The 17,007-nt window shown below is 40.4% G+C and overlaps 1 protein-coding gene across 1 annotated transcript in view; it reads left to right on the top strand.

The window, feature by feature from the left end:
* Positions 1-398: 398 nt before the first annotated feature.
* The window catches only part of LOC104839898 (cohesin subunit SA-2-like), a 60,690-nt gene continuing 44,081 nt past the window's right edge, over positions 399-17,007 (top strand). Inside the window, exons 1-7 of the mRNA XM_010580484.1 lie at positions 399-479; positions 4,083-4,167; positions 4,811-4,957; positions 6,467-6,563; positions 7,562-7,638; positions 12,972-13,043; positions 15,263-15,467. Coding sequence (XP_010578786.1) covers positions 436-479; positions 4,083-4,167; positions 4,811-4,957; positions 6,467-6,563; positions 7,562-7,638; positions 12,972-13,043; positions 15,263-15,467 — 727 coding nt within the window. The 5' untranslated portion in view covers positions 399-435. The remainder of the gene's footprint in view (positions 480-4,082; positions 4,168-4,810; positions 4,958-6,466; positions 6,564-7,561; positions 7,639-12,971; positions 13,044-15,262; positions 15,468-17,007) is intronic.

Raw genomic sequence — 17,007 nt, 5'->3', positions numbered from 1 at the left:
GCCCCTGAGGCGGCCCGCCGGTGCGGAGCGGGGGCCGCCGGGCAGAGCTGGAGCGCGGGGCCGCCGGCGTTACGGGGGTCCGCCCCAGGGGGGGAGGAGGGTGAGCGGGCCGGGCGGCTCTCCGGCGGCTTTGTACGCCCGGCCTCGTCAGGGCTCCCGCCAGGTGCAGCGGTCCCGCCTCCGAATTCCCTTCGAATTAGTGTCTTGAGGTCGCATCCCCTTCTGCGGCTCGGCTTTGCGGGGGACTTTCCGGCTTGGCTTAAGGGAGCTGCCTAGAATTAACTCTCTGTTTTCTTTTCTTGACAGTTTTTGGCTGCCGTTTACGCCCGCAAGAGCCAAAGCTTTGCTAAGTTTTTGACGCTACCGATCTTGGTGAAGTCTCCTCAAAAGCGGTGCCGATCCCGTTAGCTTGCTGTCTGAAATAATGTGGTGGAGATGATAGCCGAGCCCAACGCAGCCAGTAACCTTCCCAGCCAAAAGTAAGACCTGGCACTGGTCGCTTGTAAAATTTGTTGGTAAATCAGGGTGCTGTCCCTTGAATTTGTGCCCTGCAGATACTGGGACAGTCTACAATGTGTCATCTTGGTGGGAGGGGAAAAAAAGGGATTTGCTATGCACTATGTCTTCTTACTAACGTCTCCGTTTTATTCCCTTTTATGTGTTGTTTAGCATCTTCTTAATGTAGTGTTTTATGCTGATTGACAGAGACCCTGGCCTTACAAGCTTTTCTGTGCCTTATTCGCTACAGTGCAAATGAACCTACTTTGAAAAAAAATAATGGGCAGATTCATAGTCAATGCATGTGTTCACTTCAGTGGTGAATTTGGGGGTGCTGAATCTGTAGTCTCCCTGCTGGCATTGAGCGGGGCATTGCTTCTCTGTAGCTGTTTTTATCAGGGATACGTCAAGTCTTCTCCCTTTCATAGTTTTCAGTCATCGGTTGAAATGAGCTATAAACCGAATGTGTTCATATTGTTGTTTACAGAATGGTATTTTGAAGTAGAAAGAGCAGATGTAAATAAATAAACTATAAAGTTAAAACATTTGGGTATATGTTGTCTAGTTCTAAAGAGTGAAGCTTCTTAGATGTCTAGTGTTGCATGCTTTGGACTCGTTGCAGCCCAGCCGTTGCTGATCCTGTCACCTTCTGAGCAAGTCTGCTCCAGGTCTTTTGCTTCATTAAACTCTAATGAAAGCTGAGACATGTATTCCTCATAGTCCATGATGACAATTAATACAGTTTCCCATGTGTCCTTTCCAGTATGTTTCATCTGAAGCCAGCCTCTTAGTTTCAGAAGTGCCAGGAAGGTAACTGGCTATTTAGCTCATCTTCTTATGTAGTAGCTTATGTAGAAGAAGCTGCTCCTTCTTCCTACAAATGTTTAAGTACTTGCTTTATGAATAACCTTACTGGAAACCAGTATTAAAAGGAAAAAGAAAAAAAAAGATTAAGGAGGAACATGAGTATTGATATTATCTGGATTTAAAAAAATCTCTACTTTTGTGTAGGCTCTCTGTTGTAGCACAGTGCTTCCTGTGGCATTGTTATGTGTTGTGGTGCACTAATAATCAAAACAATTTAGAAACTAAATGGCTTTTCAGTGTTAGTATTTAGTGTTTAGTTACATTTGTTGAGTGTTTAAGACAGATATTTAGTGCATATGTGAAAGTTACTCTGACTGGTTTTATCACAGAGATGTTGTTTTACTTGGTGGTGTTAGCCCAACATGAGGAAGCTGTAGATCAGCAGTCGTCTTGTTCTTGCAGGTTTTGCTGAGCTTTGGTAAGCATGCTGTTCTGAAACTAAGTGAATATTCCAGGCATTCACTTACTTTGTTGAGCCCCTTTTGCTACAGGTACATTTTGCCCGGCATAAACTGACAAAGTAAGTAGCACAAGGCCAGTAGATACCATCTGTAGTGCCATCCTTCAGGATGTTCTTGGGAAAGAGACGCATGAGTTTGAAGCTTCAAAGAAGTACATTCTGGACAGAGATATTAAAAGCAGTACGTGATCAGACAAGTACTTGACTGAACTGTCCTGCAGCAGTTCTGATTTTTTCATTATTTAAATGTTTTAATTCAACTTGGACTCAATTGTGGTTGCTGTAATCAAACGAAATGTGTTTATTTTCATTATGGGGTGGAGTAAGTTGTTGGATATTACATGTAAATAGTTCAGGAAAGTTGTTTTAGAGTGTGTTGAGCGTTATGTTGAGGTATAATGCAGAAACAGGTAACACATGTTACCACCATGTTGGCTGGCGTCTGAGTTGTAGTTCTAGTGAAACAGTGCAAGTAAGGACATGTTAGTCCGGCCTCATAATGTTGCAGTCTGCTTTGAAATAAAGAGTGAAAGTATTTAATCACATAGGATAAGCAGCTCCTTGACAAACACGTTTGGATTCTTTTTGTTTATTTGTGGTCTGTAGAAGAATCTGGGAAGAACTAACTGCCGTCAGAAAAGCAATAGATATTGCTATCTCTTGCTGCTTTTTCTTTTCAACTAGGAAGTCTCTGGTGGTGCTTGAGATACTTAATCTCTATGGCTTGCAATTACAAATCAAAGAAAACATTTGAAAACTTTTGCAAAGTATTGCTTATAGTGAACTGACTCAGTTGTGAATTATACTTCATCCCTCTCTTTAACATGCAGAAGTCCAGACAGCTGATGTACGGATTGGTTCATCCCGAGTTATTTTCTTGGCTTCCATCTGTCAAACACTGTGGCACATTTTGAACATTTCTATGACAAGATGTTGATTGAATTTAACTTTCATGGGACTTTTCTGTGTAGGGAAGTTCAGCATTTGTAAAACTGTATTTAGAAATTTGATATATTTTTATAGACTTTTATATTCATATAGAATTTTTAGACGAGTCTTTGGAAGCCTATTTCTACATCGCTTACAGTGAAGTGTTCCAGTAGATTAAAAAAGTAGTGTTTAAATAAAAATGTCTGTCTGCTGTCACTAATGAAATAACGTCAGAACCTTGGTCCTGCAGTTGCTGCTATTCAGCCTCAGGATTTGCTTTGCAGAGGCAATGTCTGACTGAAACAGTCTTGGGAAGAACGACAACAGTGCTTATCTGGCATTGATAAACCTATCTGGGATCGAGCTGGCTCTGCATCCATAGCACAGTTAATTCTCCATCTGGGTTTGCCAGCACTGGGTATTGGAGGGTTGACTGTATCTGACAGTGCAATACACTGTTTTTTTTTCTTTGTAAAGTGGTCACTTGTGTTAGTACACTTTCTTGTTGCAGCAGTCTCATGAAAATGAAAGTAACTGTACACTGTCATGTTTATTTTTGTGCCTTCTTATAGTACAAGTCAACTGGCTTATGTCCTGGCCACCGTAGCTTTAAAGGAGGCCATAGCAGCCAGCTACCAGTACTGAACCTGCTGCACAAGTGGGATCCAGCTCGTCTGCTCAAACATAGCCTTTGGCAAAGCATATTGTTAGCATTGGAAATGATGAGACGTGACATGATTTCATTGCAGATAAATGTATTGCTTCAGATCTCCCAGAAGGTGCATCTTTATTTATAAAATTATTCCTCCATCATATTAGCAATGACCTGCAAATGAAATTTCTGATGTGTCTTTTTTCTTCAGCATGTTTTATAGACAACGTAAAACAGCTTCTTCCCCTCATTTTAAATTGTAGACCCATCAAATGTTATTGCCTTGTTTTGTGTAGAGCACCCATGAAGTGAAGGCATACTGTGTTACTGCTTCATGGTGCAAAGCTCCTAAGTCAACAAAGGCCGCCTTAAGTCAATGTCAGCTTTCTGTTTTGTTTACTTACTTTCTACTTCCTTGATAGCTTTGATAGTCTTGCTAGTTTTCTAATTATATATCTTGCAGGAAAACAAGTAGTTTGAAAAAGGCCTCAAATTTCTGTTGTACTTTAAAGGTAGCTGTTTGGTTTTTAGTAACAAAATGACATAACTTCCAAATGATTCATTAAAAATATTAAAATATGTGTATATGTTGTTATTTTCTTCTGTTGTTTGTACTGAAGTGTGTAGTTCTGTGTTCTCACTGCTAACCCCTGCAATGTGTTTGTTACATTTCAGAGAGAATGCTGTCCATGATGAGACTGTGCCCGAGTCTGCTGTGCAGAACGGCAGTAGTGTGAGAAATGGCAACCTGAAAACACCAGTAAGTGGATTTTTAAAAATTTTTAAGTTTTTTTTTTAATTATGGAATTTATTTTCTGTCTCATTCAATTGTTACAAAATTGAGTATTACATAAAACAATCACAATACAGTGCATCTAAAATCTAGTCACTGGATACAGCTTGACCCCCAAATTCCATCAGCATCAGAGCCTCAATGCTGGCTTTTGAACAGTCAGTTCATTTCAGAGTGTGTTCTTCCTTAGCTGTGCACTGTGTGCAGCTGATGTTAATTTGCAGGCTGTGTGTTTATCCTGTGAGTGAAAAGATGTAGAAGAGCTTCTGTGCTTGCTGTCTATTCTTCAGAAATTACAGATGTCACTGAAAAGTGCCTTCTGGGTAGTATACAAGTGTTCAGAAGCTTATTTTCTGTTATACCTTCCTGTGCTTATGACTCATTGTTGAGAAAAAATTCAAACTGGTAAATCCTTTCTTTCATCCCCTTCTGGTATGGTCATGTTTGATAAGACTTTATCAGTGTCCTTGAAGCTTAAAAGTTAGCACCCTGGGGAAATCATTACAATGAGAGCAAAATAAACTTGTTCTTAGGGGATAATTTGTGTATCTGTGAATGGCTGTTACGTGTTGCATTTTCTCACATACTTTCTTTCCTTGACTTGTTTCAGAGAGAGAAACGGAAGGTCCGAGAACAGTGTGAAAACATAAGGAGAAATTCTTCCAGTAGCAGAAGAGTGAGCCAGCTGCAGAATGGCGAAGTGGTTGAGGCAGTTACATTGTTTGAAGTGGTTAGCATGGGGAAGCGGGCCATGCAGGTATTTCTAGCTCTGAATTCTGAGAGGAGTTGGAGGGAAGACAGATAAACAGTGATCATTTCAGTTATTTATGCACTGGAGCATTGAGATTTTGTTCTGGTTTTGGCATAGGTGGGGAAGAAATGTGTTTGATTGGAAAACTGTTATGAGCATGGCTCTTGAAAAGAATGCAGCTTCAAGAAATTAGTGAAAAAGTAGCTGTCAGATATTTAAAAAGAGGAAAGAAGTATGTACCTAAACCAATGTTCCTAAAGCAATGTCTGAACATATGAAGAGAGAATTATTTTAAAAAATACAGAAAAGGTTCACCAGTAGAAAATGTTAGTTGTTCAGGATTCTGAAAATCAGTCCTTTTTTTTTTTTTTTTTTTTTTTTTTTTTTTCTGGGGCCTTGCCTTTTGGTATTTTTCTTTTAATTCCATTCCAATGCAGTTTGACAGCAGTTTGCATAATAGTCACATTTCCTGTGCATCTATATAGTTAGCAACTTTCTTCAGTGTGAGAAAGCCGACCTCCCCATGCTCTGTGAGTGTATGTTTATATTATATTTGTATATGTGTATGAAGGATTAAAATCTGGAGCCCCGAATATTTTTATACAGGGTTTTACATATGTCTCCAGTAGATAGTGTCTATAAGTAAAGTATGTGTGTGCACACATGAAATATACATTTATATTTTGGTTGTGAGACCTTAGTTTTTCCAAAATGTTTGTGTGGATGAACTTTTGCTGTGCTACAGCTGTGTTAACTTCAGTAGAGCTCTCTGAAGAGCTCAGCTTCTGCTGTGCAAAGCATGATGTGAAGGGCTTGGAAAGGTAGCAGCTTGAGTCCAGGCTGCTGCTGCTGCTAGAGTTCATTAGACCTGTGTGGCACTACAGGTGGGTTGAAGCCTGGATGGTTTGTCCCAGTGGGCCTGTCACGTACAGGTCTGTAGGCTGTACTGTCCTAGAAGTGAAATTTGGAGTTGTTTCTTGCCGTAAGTGTAGTATGTGAACAGTTTCAGCCTACTGCACAAACTGGGTGCTAGAGAAGAAGAGAACTCCCAGGGACAATTGCTACTATTAATTTAATATTAATTATTAGGTGGTGCAGAGGTTAAATGTGGGGTTTTTGTTTGGTTGGTTGGTTTTGTTTTGTTTGTTTTTTTAAATGAAACTGTTACCTCAGTGCTGGCAAGAAGTCAGGAGGACGATGTTTTGTTTTTTGTATATTAAATTTATTAAAGCTGTGGTTATTTTCCCTGTTAACAGGGAGCAAAGCATCTGTGAATGGCAACATTGCCTAGAGTAGAACTTGTGAATGAGCAGTTCAAGACTTCATTTTGCCCCAGAAGGAGTATTTTACATGTACTATTAGAAATGGAACAGAATGGTGTGGAGTTTATTCTCATTTTTATAATTTAATGGAGATGGAACGGTGTTATTTTGTGTCTTTATTATGGATGTCCTCAGTGGAGTGCAGCATGCTGTGTTTGACTCCTGACTAATGAGTTTCTTTCATCTGTTCTAGTCTGTAGTAGATGACTGGGTTGAAGCTTATAAACAAGACAGGAATGTGGCACTTCTAGATCTCATCAACTTCTTCATTCAGTGCTCAGGCTGTCAAGGTAACTTACCCTCTTAGTAGCCCTTTCCATTGTCTGTGGGTGAGAGTAGTCTGAAGTGTGCTTTCTAAAATGGAATTTTTCTCTCCAGTAAATCATGTACTTACAATCTGTACTGTTCGTAGACAAACTCCAGATGGGCAGGACTAATTAATAAAGAATGTTGCTGGTTAAATTCTTTGACTCTGTGTTTACAGCATACCAGCTCTCAGAGTTGTATTAGAACATGGTTTGCAAGGTCAGGTTTCTGAATTGGCCTCATGTCACATCACTTTGCAGAATCCCCATGTAGGGAAGATGGTTTTGATGACCATTCTGATAAATATCTAGTGTTTCAGTTACCATTTGTTTTGTAATTTCCTAGTATCTTTTCTTTTGCTAGTATATTTGAAAATAAACAACTAGCAAATTAAGCTCCCTGCTTTGGTGGCTAGAAAAGCAATCTCTTGCCTCATTGCGGTTACTTTTACCAGAGGGTTGTGAAGCTGTCTATTTCATAACAAACATTGAGACACAGTGACTTCTGGGGACAGTCTGCTAGCGAAATGCTTCAGGATGGCAAGTAAGAGTTTTAAGAAGACTTCTGTTAGTCTAAAAATTCTGAGTGTATTTAAGCAGCTAGAATGTACCTTTTACACTTCAGATGTTTTTTCAGGTCTTCAACTGATATGCCTTCTCTTATGGGAAATGTTTTGGGGTCTTTGACTAGCAGTGGGCAAAACTTTAGTAAATCCTTGAAGTAAATGAATGGACAGAGAAAATAGCCATACCAGACAACACAGGGCAGATTTCTCTAATGTGAATTTCTGTTTTGCTTCATCAGTATTTTCTATTATAAATGAATTTGTGTCTCCCTATAAATAAGTTGCCCATACCAGTGTAAACAGAGATAAAACAGTCCCCATTTCTTGGTGTTTCTAAATTTAAAATAAAGTCCTTACTTGGACTTGATTAATGTAATACAGTTGTTGGTAATTGTTTTTAAAACATTACTTTTCTAGGCATGGTAACAGCAGAGATGTTTCAAAGTTTGCACAAGAAGGATGTCATGCGAAAAATGACAGAGACCTTTGATGAGGTAGGCCCAGCTTTGACTTTGCCTGCCTTTTTTATATAAACAGTAGGCTTGACCTTAATAGCCAACCTGGACAGAGTTCGTGCTGCTTATCAGGAGCTGTGTCCCATTTCCTTAATATAAGAAAATAATCTTGCTTTTCACAAGAGAAATTTGGTGTTGTAATGACCCATTTCAGCAGCAGCAGGATTTTTTTTTTGTAAGTCACTTTTATTTTCAGAGTTTTGTTAGGGCTATCTAACTGCAGTCTTCCTGAATCTGGCTTTCTCTGAGGAGTTCTTTTGATAGTAACTTTATAGAGGTAAATATAACCCGGCATTGCAGCAGGTAAACAGTTCCTTTGGTATTTGGTTAATAGGTCCTTTTGAAAATACTATTGTGGATTACTGATGAGCTAATTCAAAGATTTTTTTAGCTGATATTTTTATTTGTATCTTTTCCTTCTGTTTTACTGACTATGAATTTTTATAACTATTATGTCATATGAAAGAAGAAAAATGCGTTTCTGATTTTTAGGTAGTCAAAACAATAGTGAATATCTTACTTCTTGAGAATTCTTAAGAAAAATGCATAGCTTTACAATTCTGTTTCTCTATTTGACTGCTCCTTGGCTAATTATGCCAACATCAAATTTTCTGCAGCACTCTCACAGTTGCTTTTGTTCCTTTTTTCTGTATTTGCCACCTCTGAATTGATTTGTCAAGCAGCAGCCATCAGCCTTGCTTTAATTGAGCATCTCTCAAAGACCAGCTGCTGTAGCAATTCCCACAGAGGATGAATTTGCCAACATGGTTTTCTTCATTTTAGAAGTGTAGTAGCACTTGGGCTAATTTTTGACAGAAATGATCCGATATGTGTCTGGCCATATGAATTAGTAATCTGGCGCTTCTTTCCCAACTAAATTATCCCTGAATAGCCCTCACGATATGGTAGGCACAATGGAAAGTATGAAGATGTGATTATTGTTATCATCAGCCTGGATGTGTTACAGCTCTGTAACGTTTTCACCTGCCCTGGTGGGCAAAAAGGAAGGTTTTATAGTTGCCTTAGAAGCTGTATTCTGCATGCTATAAAAACAAAGTATTTTGACATGCTGATCTAGTGAAGCATTTTACTGATGGAAGGAAGTGATAATCCCTGTGTTAGATGCTCTGTATCTGTTTTTTTTTCTTTTTTCTTTAATTCTAAATCCAGTGAATTTTGAAATTCTTTGTCTGTTTTTAGATAAACTGACTCTAAAAAAACCTCCTAAGATGATTTATACAGAACTAAGTATTTTTAAAGACAGTATCTGTCAGCTTGTTTAATTGATATGACTAATATTAAGTCAGCATTAGTATAGAAAAAAATGTCTGAAGCAACCATTTCTATGTTAACTGCAGTTATTAGGTGATTGAAAGAATGCTTGAGGATTAAACCAATTTATTTTAAAGCAGAACTATAAGAGCAAGAGCAAAGCAGGTTGTTGTTTTCAACTGAGTTGTTTCCTCTTTGTGTTTCTAACATAGTGATTGAGTTAGTTGAGAAGTAGTGCCATATAGGACTACTGTGATTTCGAAAATATTTTTTGAAAACAAATGATAATAGTAGTGGAAGTAGTAATGAGAGTGGAGAATATTACCAGATATCTGCTTGAGTGTATCATCTTGCCTTTTGATTTATAGTTTGTTTATAGCATTCAGCCGACGGGAAGATTAAAGTTTTTTCTGTACTTCTTCATTCTTGATCATTTCAGTGATTTAACCATTGCTTTACTGTTCCATTAATTAATTGCAATGCTATATCCATGTGCCAATGCTTCCTCCCTAAATTCTCACTAGTGTTAATGGGAAACGTTAGTGGAGTTGAGTCTGGCAAGAAATGTGAAGGGCAACAGGAAAAGATTCTACAAATAATCAACAGCAAAAGGAAGATCAAGGAAAACATGGGCCCCAGTGACAGAGGACACAGAAGAACCCGAGGCACTCAATGCCTTCTTTGCCTCTGTCTTTACTGGTAAACCTGATTTTCAGAAATACTAGATCCCTGACACCGGAGGGAAAGTCTGGAGCAAAGACTACTTACCCTCAGTGAGGATAAGGAGGATCAGGTTAGGGAATACTTAAATGGACTGAACATACGTAAGACCATGTGGTCTGACAGAATGTACCCAAGAGTGCTGACGGAGCTGGCTGATGTCATTGTGAGGCCCCTTTTGATTATCTTTGAAAGGTGGTTGTGACTGAAAGAGATTCCTGAAGACTCAAAGAAAGCAAATGTCACTTCTGTTTTCAAGAAGGGCAAGAAGCAGGATCTGAGGAACTTGGGCTGGTCAGCCTCACCTTGACCCCTGGGAAGGTGATGAAGCAACTAATTCTGGAAATAATGTCCAAACACATGAAGGACAAGAAGGTGATCAGGAGTAGTCAGCATGGATTTGCAAAGGGGAAATTGTGCTTAACCAACCTGATAGCGTACTGTAACAAAGTGACTAGCTTGGTGGATGAGGAGGGAGCAGCAGATATTGTTTATCTTGACTTCAGTAAGACTTAACATTGTCCTGTAACATCCTCATAGACAAGCTGATGAAGTATGAGTTAGTTAAGTGGACAGTTAGGTGGACTGAAAACTGGCTGAACAACCAGGCCCACGGGGTAGTGATCAGTGGCACAAAGTGCATTTGGAGGCTAGTTACTAGCGGCATACCCCAGGGTTTGATGTTTGGGCCAATGCTGTTTAACATCTTTAATAACGACTTGGACAATAGGGCAAGGTGTACTCTTAGCAAGTTTGCAGATGATACAAAACTGGGAGGAGTAGCTGCTAGGCCAGGTGGTTGTTCTGCTGTTTAGAGGGACCTCAACAGATTGGAGAGCTGGGCGAAGGGGAACCTCATGAAGTTCTACAACAGGAAACCCCATGAACCTGGGGAGGAATAACTCCATGCATCACTACACACTGAGAGCGGACTGGCTGGAAAGCAGCTCTGCAGAGTAGGATCTCAGTGTCGTGGATGACAAGATGAACAGGAGCCAGCAACGCACCCTCAAAAGACCACCAACAACCTCCTGGGCTGTATGAGGCAGAGCATTGCCAGCAGGTCATGCGAGGTGATCCTTCCTCTTGCTGATAGTAGTGAGACCACATCTGGAGTGCTGAGTCATGTTCTGGGCTTTCCAGTACAAGAGAGATGGGATTTACTGGGGCGAGTCCAGCGAAGGGCCACAAAGATGGTTAATGATCTTTCATATGAGGAGAGGCTGAAATAGTTGAGCCTGTTCAGTCTGGAAGGAAGGTGGTTCAGAGGGATCTCATCCATGTGTAAAAATACCCAATGGGACAGAATGAGGAAGAGGAAGCCAGACTCTACTCAGTGGTGTCCAGTGAGACAGTGAGCACAAAGGTAAGTCAAGATGAGCAATGGGCACAAACTGCAATGTATGAAATTTGCCTGAACGCAAAACAACACTTTTACCGTGAGGGTGGTCAAACAGATTGCCCAGAGAGGTTGTGGAGTCTCCATCTGTGAAGATATTACAAAGCTGACTGCACACAGTGTTACTCGACACTGAGGGGACAGACAGGTTCTTTTAGGGATCCTTGGCAGAATGATGACTGCACTAATTGTAGTTACAATTAAAGCTTTATTTTCTTAACAGGATATTGTGATTAGTATAGCACACAATTTATGACTAGAATGGCACAGGATTTCTACAAGCAGAATCAATATAGTAGCATAATATGGAATTTATAATACAACTTAACTTAAAATTTCTAATCACCTAATACGGAATTTGTAACACAATTTAACTTATTTCTCATCACCTGGACCCTCTGCAGATTGGGTCAAATCTTAATATGTGGTTTGCTGTATCAATATAACAATCATTATCTAGACTTGAAAATCATATAAAAGAATACGAGTCACTCACTCAGTCCTTGGAGGAAGCAAATGATGGTGGAGGTGTCCCTGCCACTGGGGGGTCACGGGTCTCGCTGTCCAGCAGCAGCCTGGTCCAAGTTCTCCACTTAGGCCTTGCCACCACTTGATTTTGTGGACGGTGCTCTGGGTGCTGTGGTGCTTCCCTGTTCTGTGACGGGGTCATCACCACTGTCTGGCTGGCTGGGTGCCTGGGACCTTTAAGGCCGGTAAGGAGGGGAGCAGCTGGCCTGGTGCCCAGGAACCGTGAGGCCAGTAGGGAGGGGAAGAAGAAATCTGTTTGGTTTGTCTACTTGGTTCACAGGACCTTCAGGGACGGATAATGAGGGAAAGGGAATGAATATGTGACGCGCTTGGTCACAGAGAATGGCTGCTTGCCTCGTAAAATGGTGTTAGTTACGCTTAACCACATTATCAGGGTTGGGAACAGGGGTTACCAGTCACACATGGCACTGGGCAGCCTGCTTCGTCTGGCCCTGCTTGAGCAGGTGGGGTTGAATTAGATGATCTCAAAGAGGCCCTCTCAATTTCAGTCTTGCTGTGATTCTGTGAAAACTTGTGCTGGCATTGGAAGCAGAGAATGGCTTTAATATGGTCACTGAGGCATTTATTTCTTTGCTGTGGGCAGTGGTATTCCTCAGTGGAGAGACAGGCTTCTCTTTAGGACCACTGCTTTTTGTTTTCCCCTCTTTCTTAAACTATTCTGCTTCTGTCTTCTGCTTTTCTTCCTGTATGTGGCATTTTATTTCTTGCACTTCTTTGTTCTTTTGTAGGTTTCCTTCCCTCTCCCATTTTGTTGCTGAAATGTTTAGCAATAGAAGAGCTAAGTTAGATGCATAACTGTACAGCCAGATAGGGATAGAAATACTTGTGCTTCACTGAGCCTAATAAAGAACTGTAGATCATACGTCTTTTGTCTTGGAATAATTGCAGAGTTGAGGAAACATCTCTGAATCAAGTCAGACTAGTGCCGAAAACATTTCTCTATAATTTGAAAAGCTCAGAATAGTGTTCTAGAGTTTAGACGTTTTACAGTACCTAGTTACTAAATGTTGGAAAGGGATATCTCTTTAGACTTGCTGAGGAGCCATATCTTAGAATTAATAATGCGGATTATACCTTGTATATCTTTGCTTACAAATTTTAAAAACAAGTTGTCTCTTACTTGTAGCAAGAAAACTCAGGTTTTGTATAAAAGTGTGTTTTTCTTCTATCATTGGTTATAAATAGAAATTACCGAGATGAGAAGGAATTAGATTTCCTTTAGTGCATTGGATTGGAGCCACCTGTAATACAAATTGCCTTAAGTTTTAATAGTCTTTTAAATATGATGCATGGTTTGTGATGCTTTTGTCTTTATGAATTAACTGTGCCATTGCATCAAAAAGCTTTTAAAATTTTCTCTTATGCATCACAGGAAACTGGGTTGCAGTACAAGAAATTCATGGCCTATCCTTGGATCCTGACAGTTACTTGGCCTGTGGACACGGTAGGACTCTTGTAGTTCTCTGCAACCGTAGTATAGCATTTTCTGTGGCTGTATTTCCTATTTCAAGTGTATGCGAATACATCAGAACTAGTCATCTTAAACTGTGCATTAATGAATGGAGATAATCATGCGCTTCTGAGGTCTACTTCATCTGGTCTGTTTTAGACCCTTGGTTTGGGTGAACACATGGTTTTCAAATGTCCGTTTCTCACTATTGATGTCAGAAGGACATCAGCATTTTGAACAGACTGGTGTATGTCAAGTTGCAGTGGTGTTCAAGAGTGTTCCCCATCCCTTCCAGCAAGCTCTACACACACACATGCACTTGTGCATGCATATGTGCATGTATGCACACAGAGGTTTCGGCAGACAGATTTGTTCAAAGGCTTGTTTCATCAAAACGTTCTCTTGCAAACATAAATGTTTGACTGGAAGAATATTTTGAGAACAGAAACAGCTCTTCCGTAATGCCTCTTCCCATACAACACTTGCAGCATTGTGGGGAATTCATCTTAACTCCTTGCTGGCGCTTCACTTTGACTTTCCTCTCTTTCCGTAGACTCTGTATGAAAGAAAGAAACATTTCCAGGATGAGTCAGAGCAGGAGCTTCAGTTGAGTGATTTGAATAGTTCTCTGCAAAAGCCTGTGTTGACTTGGTTTCTGGAAGTAGAGTTGCTTCTCTCTACTGGTTATGGAGGGAATCTAAGGGAATCCCAGGTTAGGCACCTAAATGTACGTGGTGTGCCCATTGTGCTGTCTATATATTTACAGTATGCATGTTACCATTAAATAGTATCCCAATATGATAAACATGGACAGCAGAAATGCTCTTAAAAAGTGAGATGTCTTCCTGTATTTATGCTACTTTTCAGATTGAGGAGTAAGCTACAGTGATAAAGTAGGTATTTCCTGAAGTTGTAGGTTGTCCTTCTACTGTCTGTGTCGTGATCAAGGAGAATTGAATGGGGCCTGCTGGGGACTTCCCTTTCTGTCTTGGCACTTCCTAATACTGTTGGGCTCTGAACTGACTCTTACAACCTGATCAGGAACACATCCCAAATTCCCAATGTGCTTTGGGTTGCGGGTATCCCTGAGATTAGTCCGTTCGCATTTATTTTTCAAAAAAGCAGTGGGTCCTGTGCTGTGGAAACGAAGTTACAAGAGAAGAGCATGAAGTGCACTTTATAAGTACATGAGGTTATTCTGGGTGTGAAGCTCCATGTTAGAATATGTCTGAGAAGGTGTTTGACCAACTAGTGAAGGACCAGCTGGGTAGTGGCCTGCCTTCAGGATGAAGTTTTCTATAGAGAGTGAAGATTTGAAGTTCCCTGGCTCCATTCACACCTGGAAACTATCAAGATGTAAATTGATATTCAGAGCCATTCCTGGGATCTGTGAGGTGCAAATGAAATAAATGTTCATGCTGCCTGAGGTTGTCATCTACAAATTCCTCCTAGTGTGCTCTTCACATGTGCTCTTCACTGTTTTGTGTGAGAAGTCATTTGAGCTGCCCTCTGTCTGCTTTCTTCCTGGCAGTATCAACTGTACTGTGAACACTCTTGTGGTTTTATTGTAACTTGCTTTTTGCATAATGTCAAAGGTGTTGCCTGCTTGCTGTTTCTGTGGAGGGTTTCAGAGACCTAGGCGCTGGTGGTGTAGCTGGGTGACTCAGTATTTGTTACTAAGCTGTAGCCTGATAAACTCCTTAAGCTGGCCGTGCTGCTGAGGGAAACAGTCCCATCCTCCTCACATCACAGTTGTTTGTCTTCATTTTTCAGTCACCTCAGTTTCCTCCTGGATTTTACCACACACTTGCAGCAACAAGAAGGATGGGGAAGTGGGGAAGCACTACTACCTGTGAGGAAGTAGAAGAGGCCAGGAGTGCTCATGGTTTATGCCAGTGAAAGTTATTTCTGATGCTGTGGCTTCACATGCCCTCTCCCACCCATCTGTTCACAGCTACCTCACATACATTGCTTTCAGATGTGAGCTTTCATGACAGTGTAGCTCTAATGAAGCTAGTTTGTCTCTGTGCTTGCTTGTAACCTAGTTGCATGTCCCTACTTTGGAGTAATAACCATGAAAAAAATTATGGGGGGGCTGAGGTGAAGCTGACTGTCAGCAAAGCTCTCTCTGATACCTGGGGGGAGAGATGTAAATGGTGTGCACAAGCAAAACTAATTGGTGTGTTTTCTCTTGACTTTTCTTTCCTGTGCAGGACAATAAAGACTACCCGCTGATCAGAACAGGACCATACTGGAAGAAGTTCAAGGCCAATTTCTGTGAATTTATTGCAGTGCTTGTCCAACAGTGCCAGTGCAACATCCTGTATGATAGCTACTTGATGGACACTATCATCTCGCTGCTTACAGGCTTAGCGGACTCCATGGTCAGAGCATTTAGACACACAAGCACTTTGGCAGGTAAAATAACTTGCAGAGTTGCAGTAGATCGTGTTTTGTTGACGTGTGTACAAACAAAACTGCTCAAAACTGAAAAGCTGCCTTTACTGGAGCAGTTGTTTTCTTATGCACTGACAGTGCCTTCCTCCTAATGTATGTTACTGTAATATAAATTATTTGTTCCCATGTGTATCTGAATGGAATTTGGATGCTTTAGATATGATGGATCTAGACCAATTTTTTCTTTCTGAAGAAATTTTCTTTAATGCCTGACATGACTAACTTTAGAATTATGCTGTGTTCTGAATCTTTTTTTTTTTTGCAGTAACTGATTTTTCACAGTCAGTTTTCTATTTTGTTATTTTTCTCCCTCCACTAATTAATGTGATGAAGTTGCATTAAATGCCTCACCTAAAAAAGCTTCCTTTGGAGAGCTGCTATTCTTTTGGTACCTGTGCTAAAAAGAACATTGCGTGTTACGTATTCTTGTTTCCTGCAGCATGATGGTACTAAAGCTACTACTTTTTTTTTTCTTTTTTCCCCCTTGTCCTGGTTTCAGCTGGGATAGAGTTAATTGTCTTCCTAGTAGCTGGTACGGTGCTATGTTTATGCGAAGAAAGTTGGTAACACACTGATGTTTTCAGTTGTTGCTATGTAGTGTTTAGACTAAGTCAAAGATTTTTCAGCTTCTCATGCCCAGGGAGCAAGAAGGCTGGAGGGGCACAAGAAGTTGGCACAGGACACAGCCAGGGCAGCTGACCCAAACTGGTCAAAGGGCTATTCCATACCATGTGACGTCACATCCCGTATATAAACTGGGGGGAGTGGGGGTGGGGGATCACCGCCTGGGGACTAACTGGGTGTCCATCAGCGAGTGGTGAGCAATTGCACTGCGTATCATTTGTACATTCCAATCCTTTCATTATTGCTGTTGTCATTTTATTAGTGTTATCATTATCATTATTAGTTTCTTCTTTTCTGTTCTGTTAAACCGTTCTTATCTCAACCCATGTGTTTTACTTCTTTTCCCGATTTTCTTCCCCATCCCACTGGGTGGGGGGGGAGTGAGTGAGCAGCTGCGTGGTGCTTAGTTGCTGGCTGGGGTTAAGCCACGACACCCCTAAAGCCAGTAAATACCTTCTTTGCCACGCAAAGAGCACTTAAAGTATAATTTGTTCTAAAGTACGCTGTATGCTTTGAAGGCTCAAAAAACTCACCTGAAATCTATGCAAACCATCTAGTGATCCTTAAAGGAATGTGAATTTTTGTCAATTCAAGTAAAATCTTAAGATTCCCAGTCTTTTATCAGCCTGCTTCACTGTTGGTTGGTTTTTTTGGTTTGTTTTTTTTTTTCTTTTTGTTACTGAAAATCACCTGTTCTACAACTCTAGATTCTTTTAGTTTATGTAATTTTGATTTTTCTGCAAGAGAGTTGCCCAGTAAATTACTTCTCTAACTAGAACTCTGACTAGAACTCTGTCCAAAAGTTGTAAATCACCAGTAATATCACTAAATTTTCCTTTTTTGATAATTGCCTTTAAAATAAACACTGTGTTTTAAA

Source organism: Haliaeetus leucocephalus, unplaced genomic scaffold, assembly GCF_000737465.1.
Source record: "Haliaeetus leucocephalus isolate CR32 unplaced genomic scaffold, Haliaeetus_leucocephalus-4.0 Scaffold712, whole genome shotgun sequence".
Taxonomy (NCBI): Eukaryota; Metazoa; Chordata; class Aves; order Accipitriformes; family Accipitridae; genus Haliaeetus; species Haliaeetus leucocephalus.
This window is presented reverse-complemented; position numbering and strand designations above follow the sequence as displayed.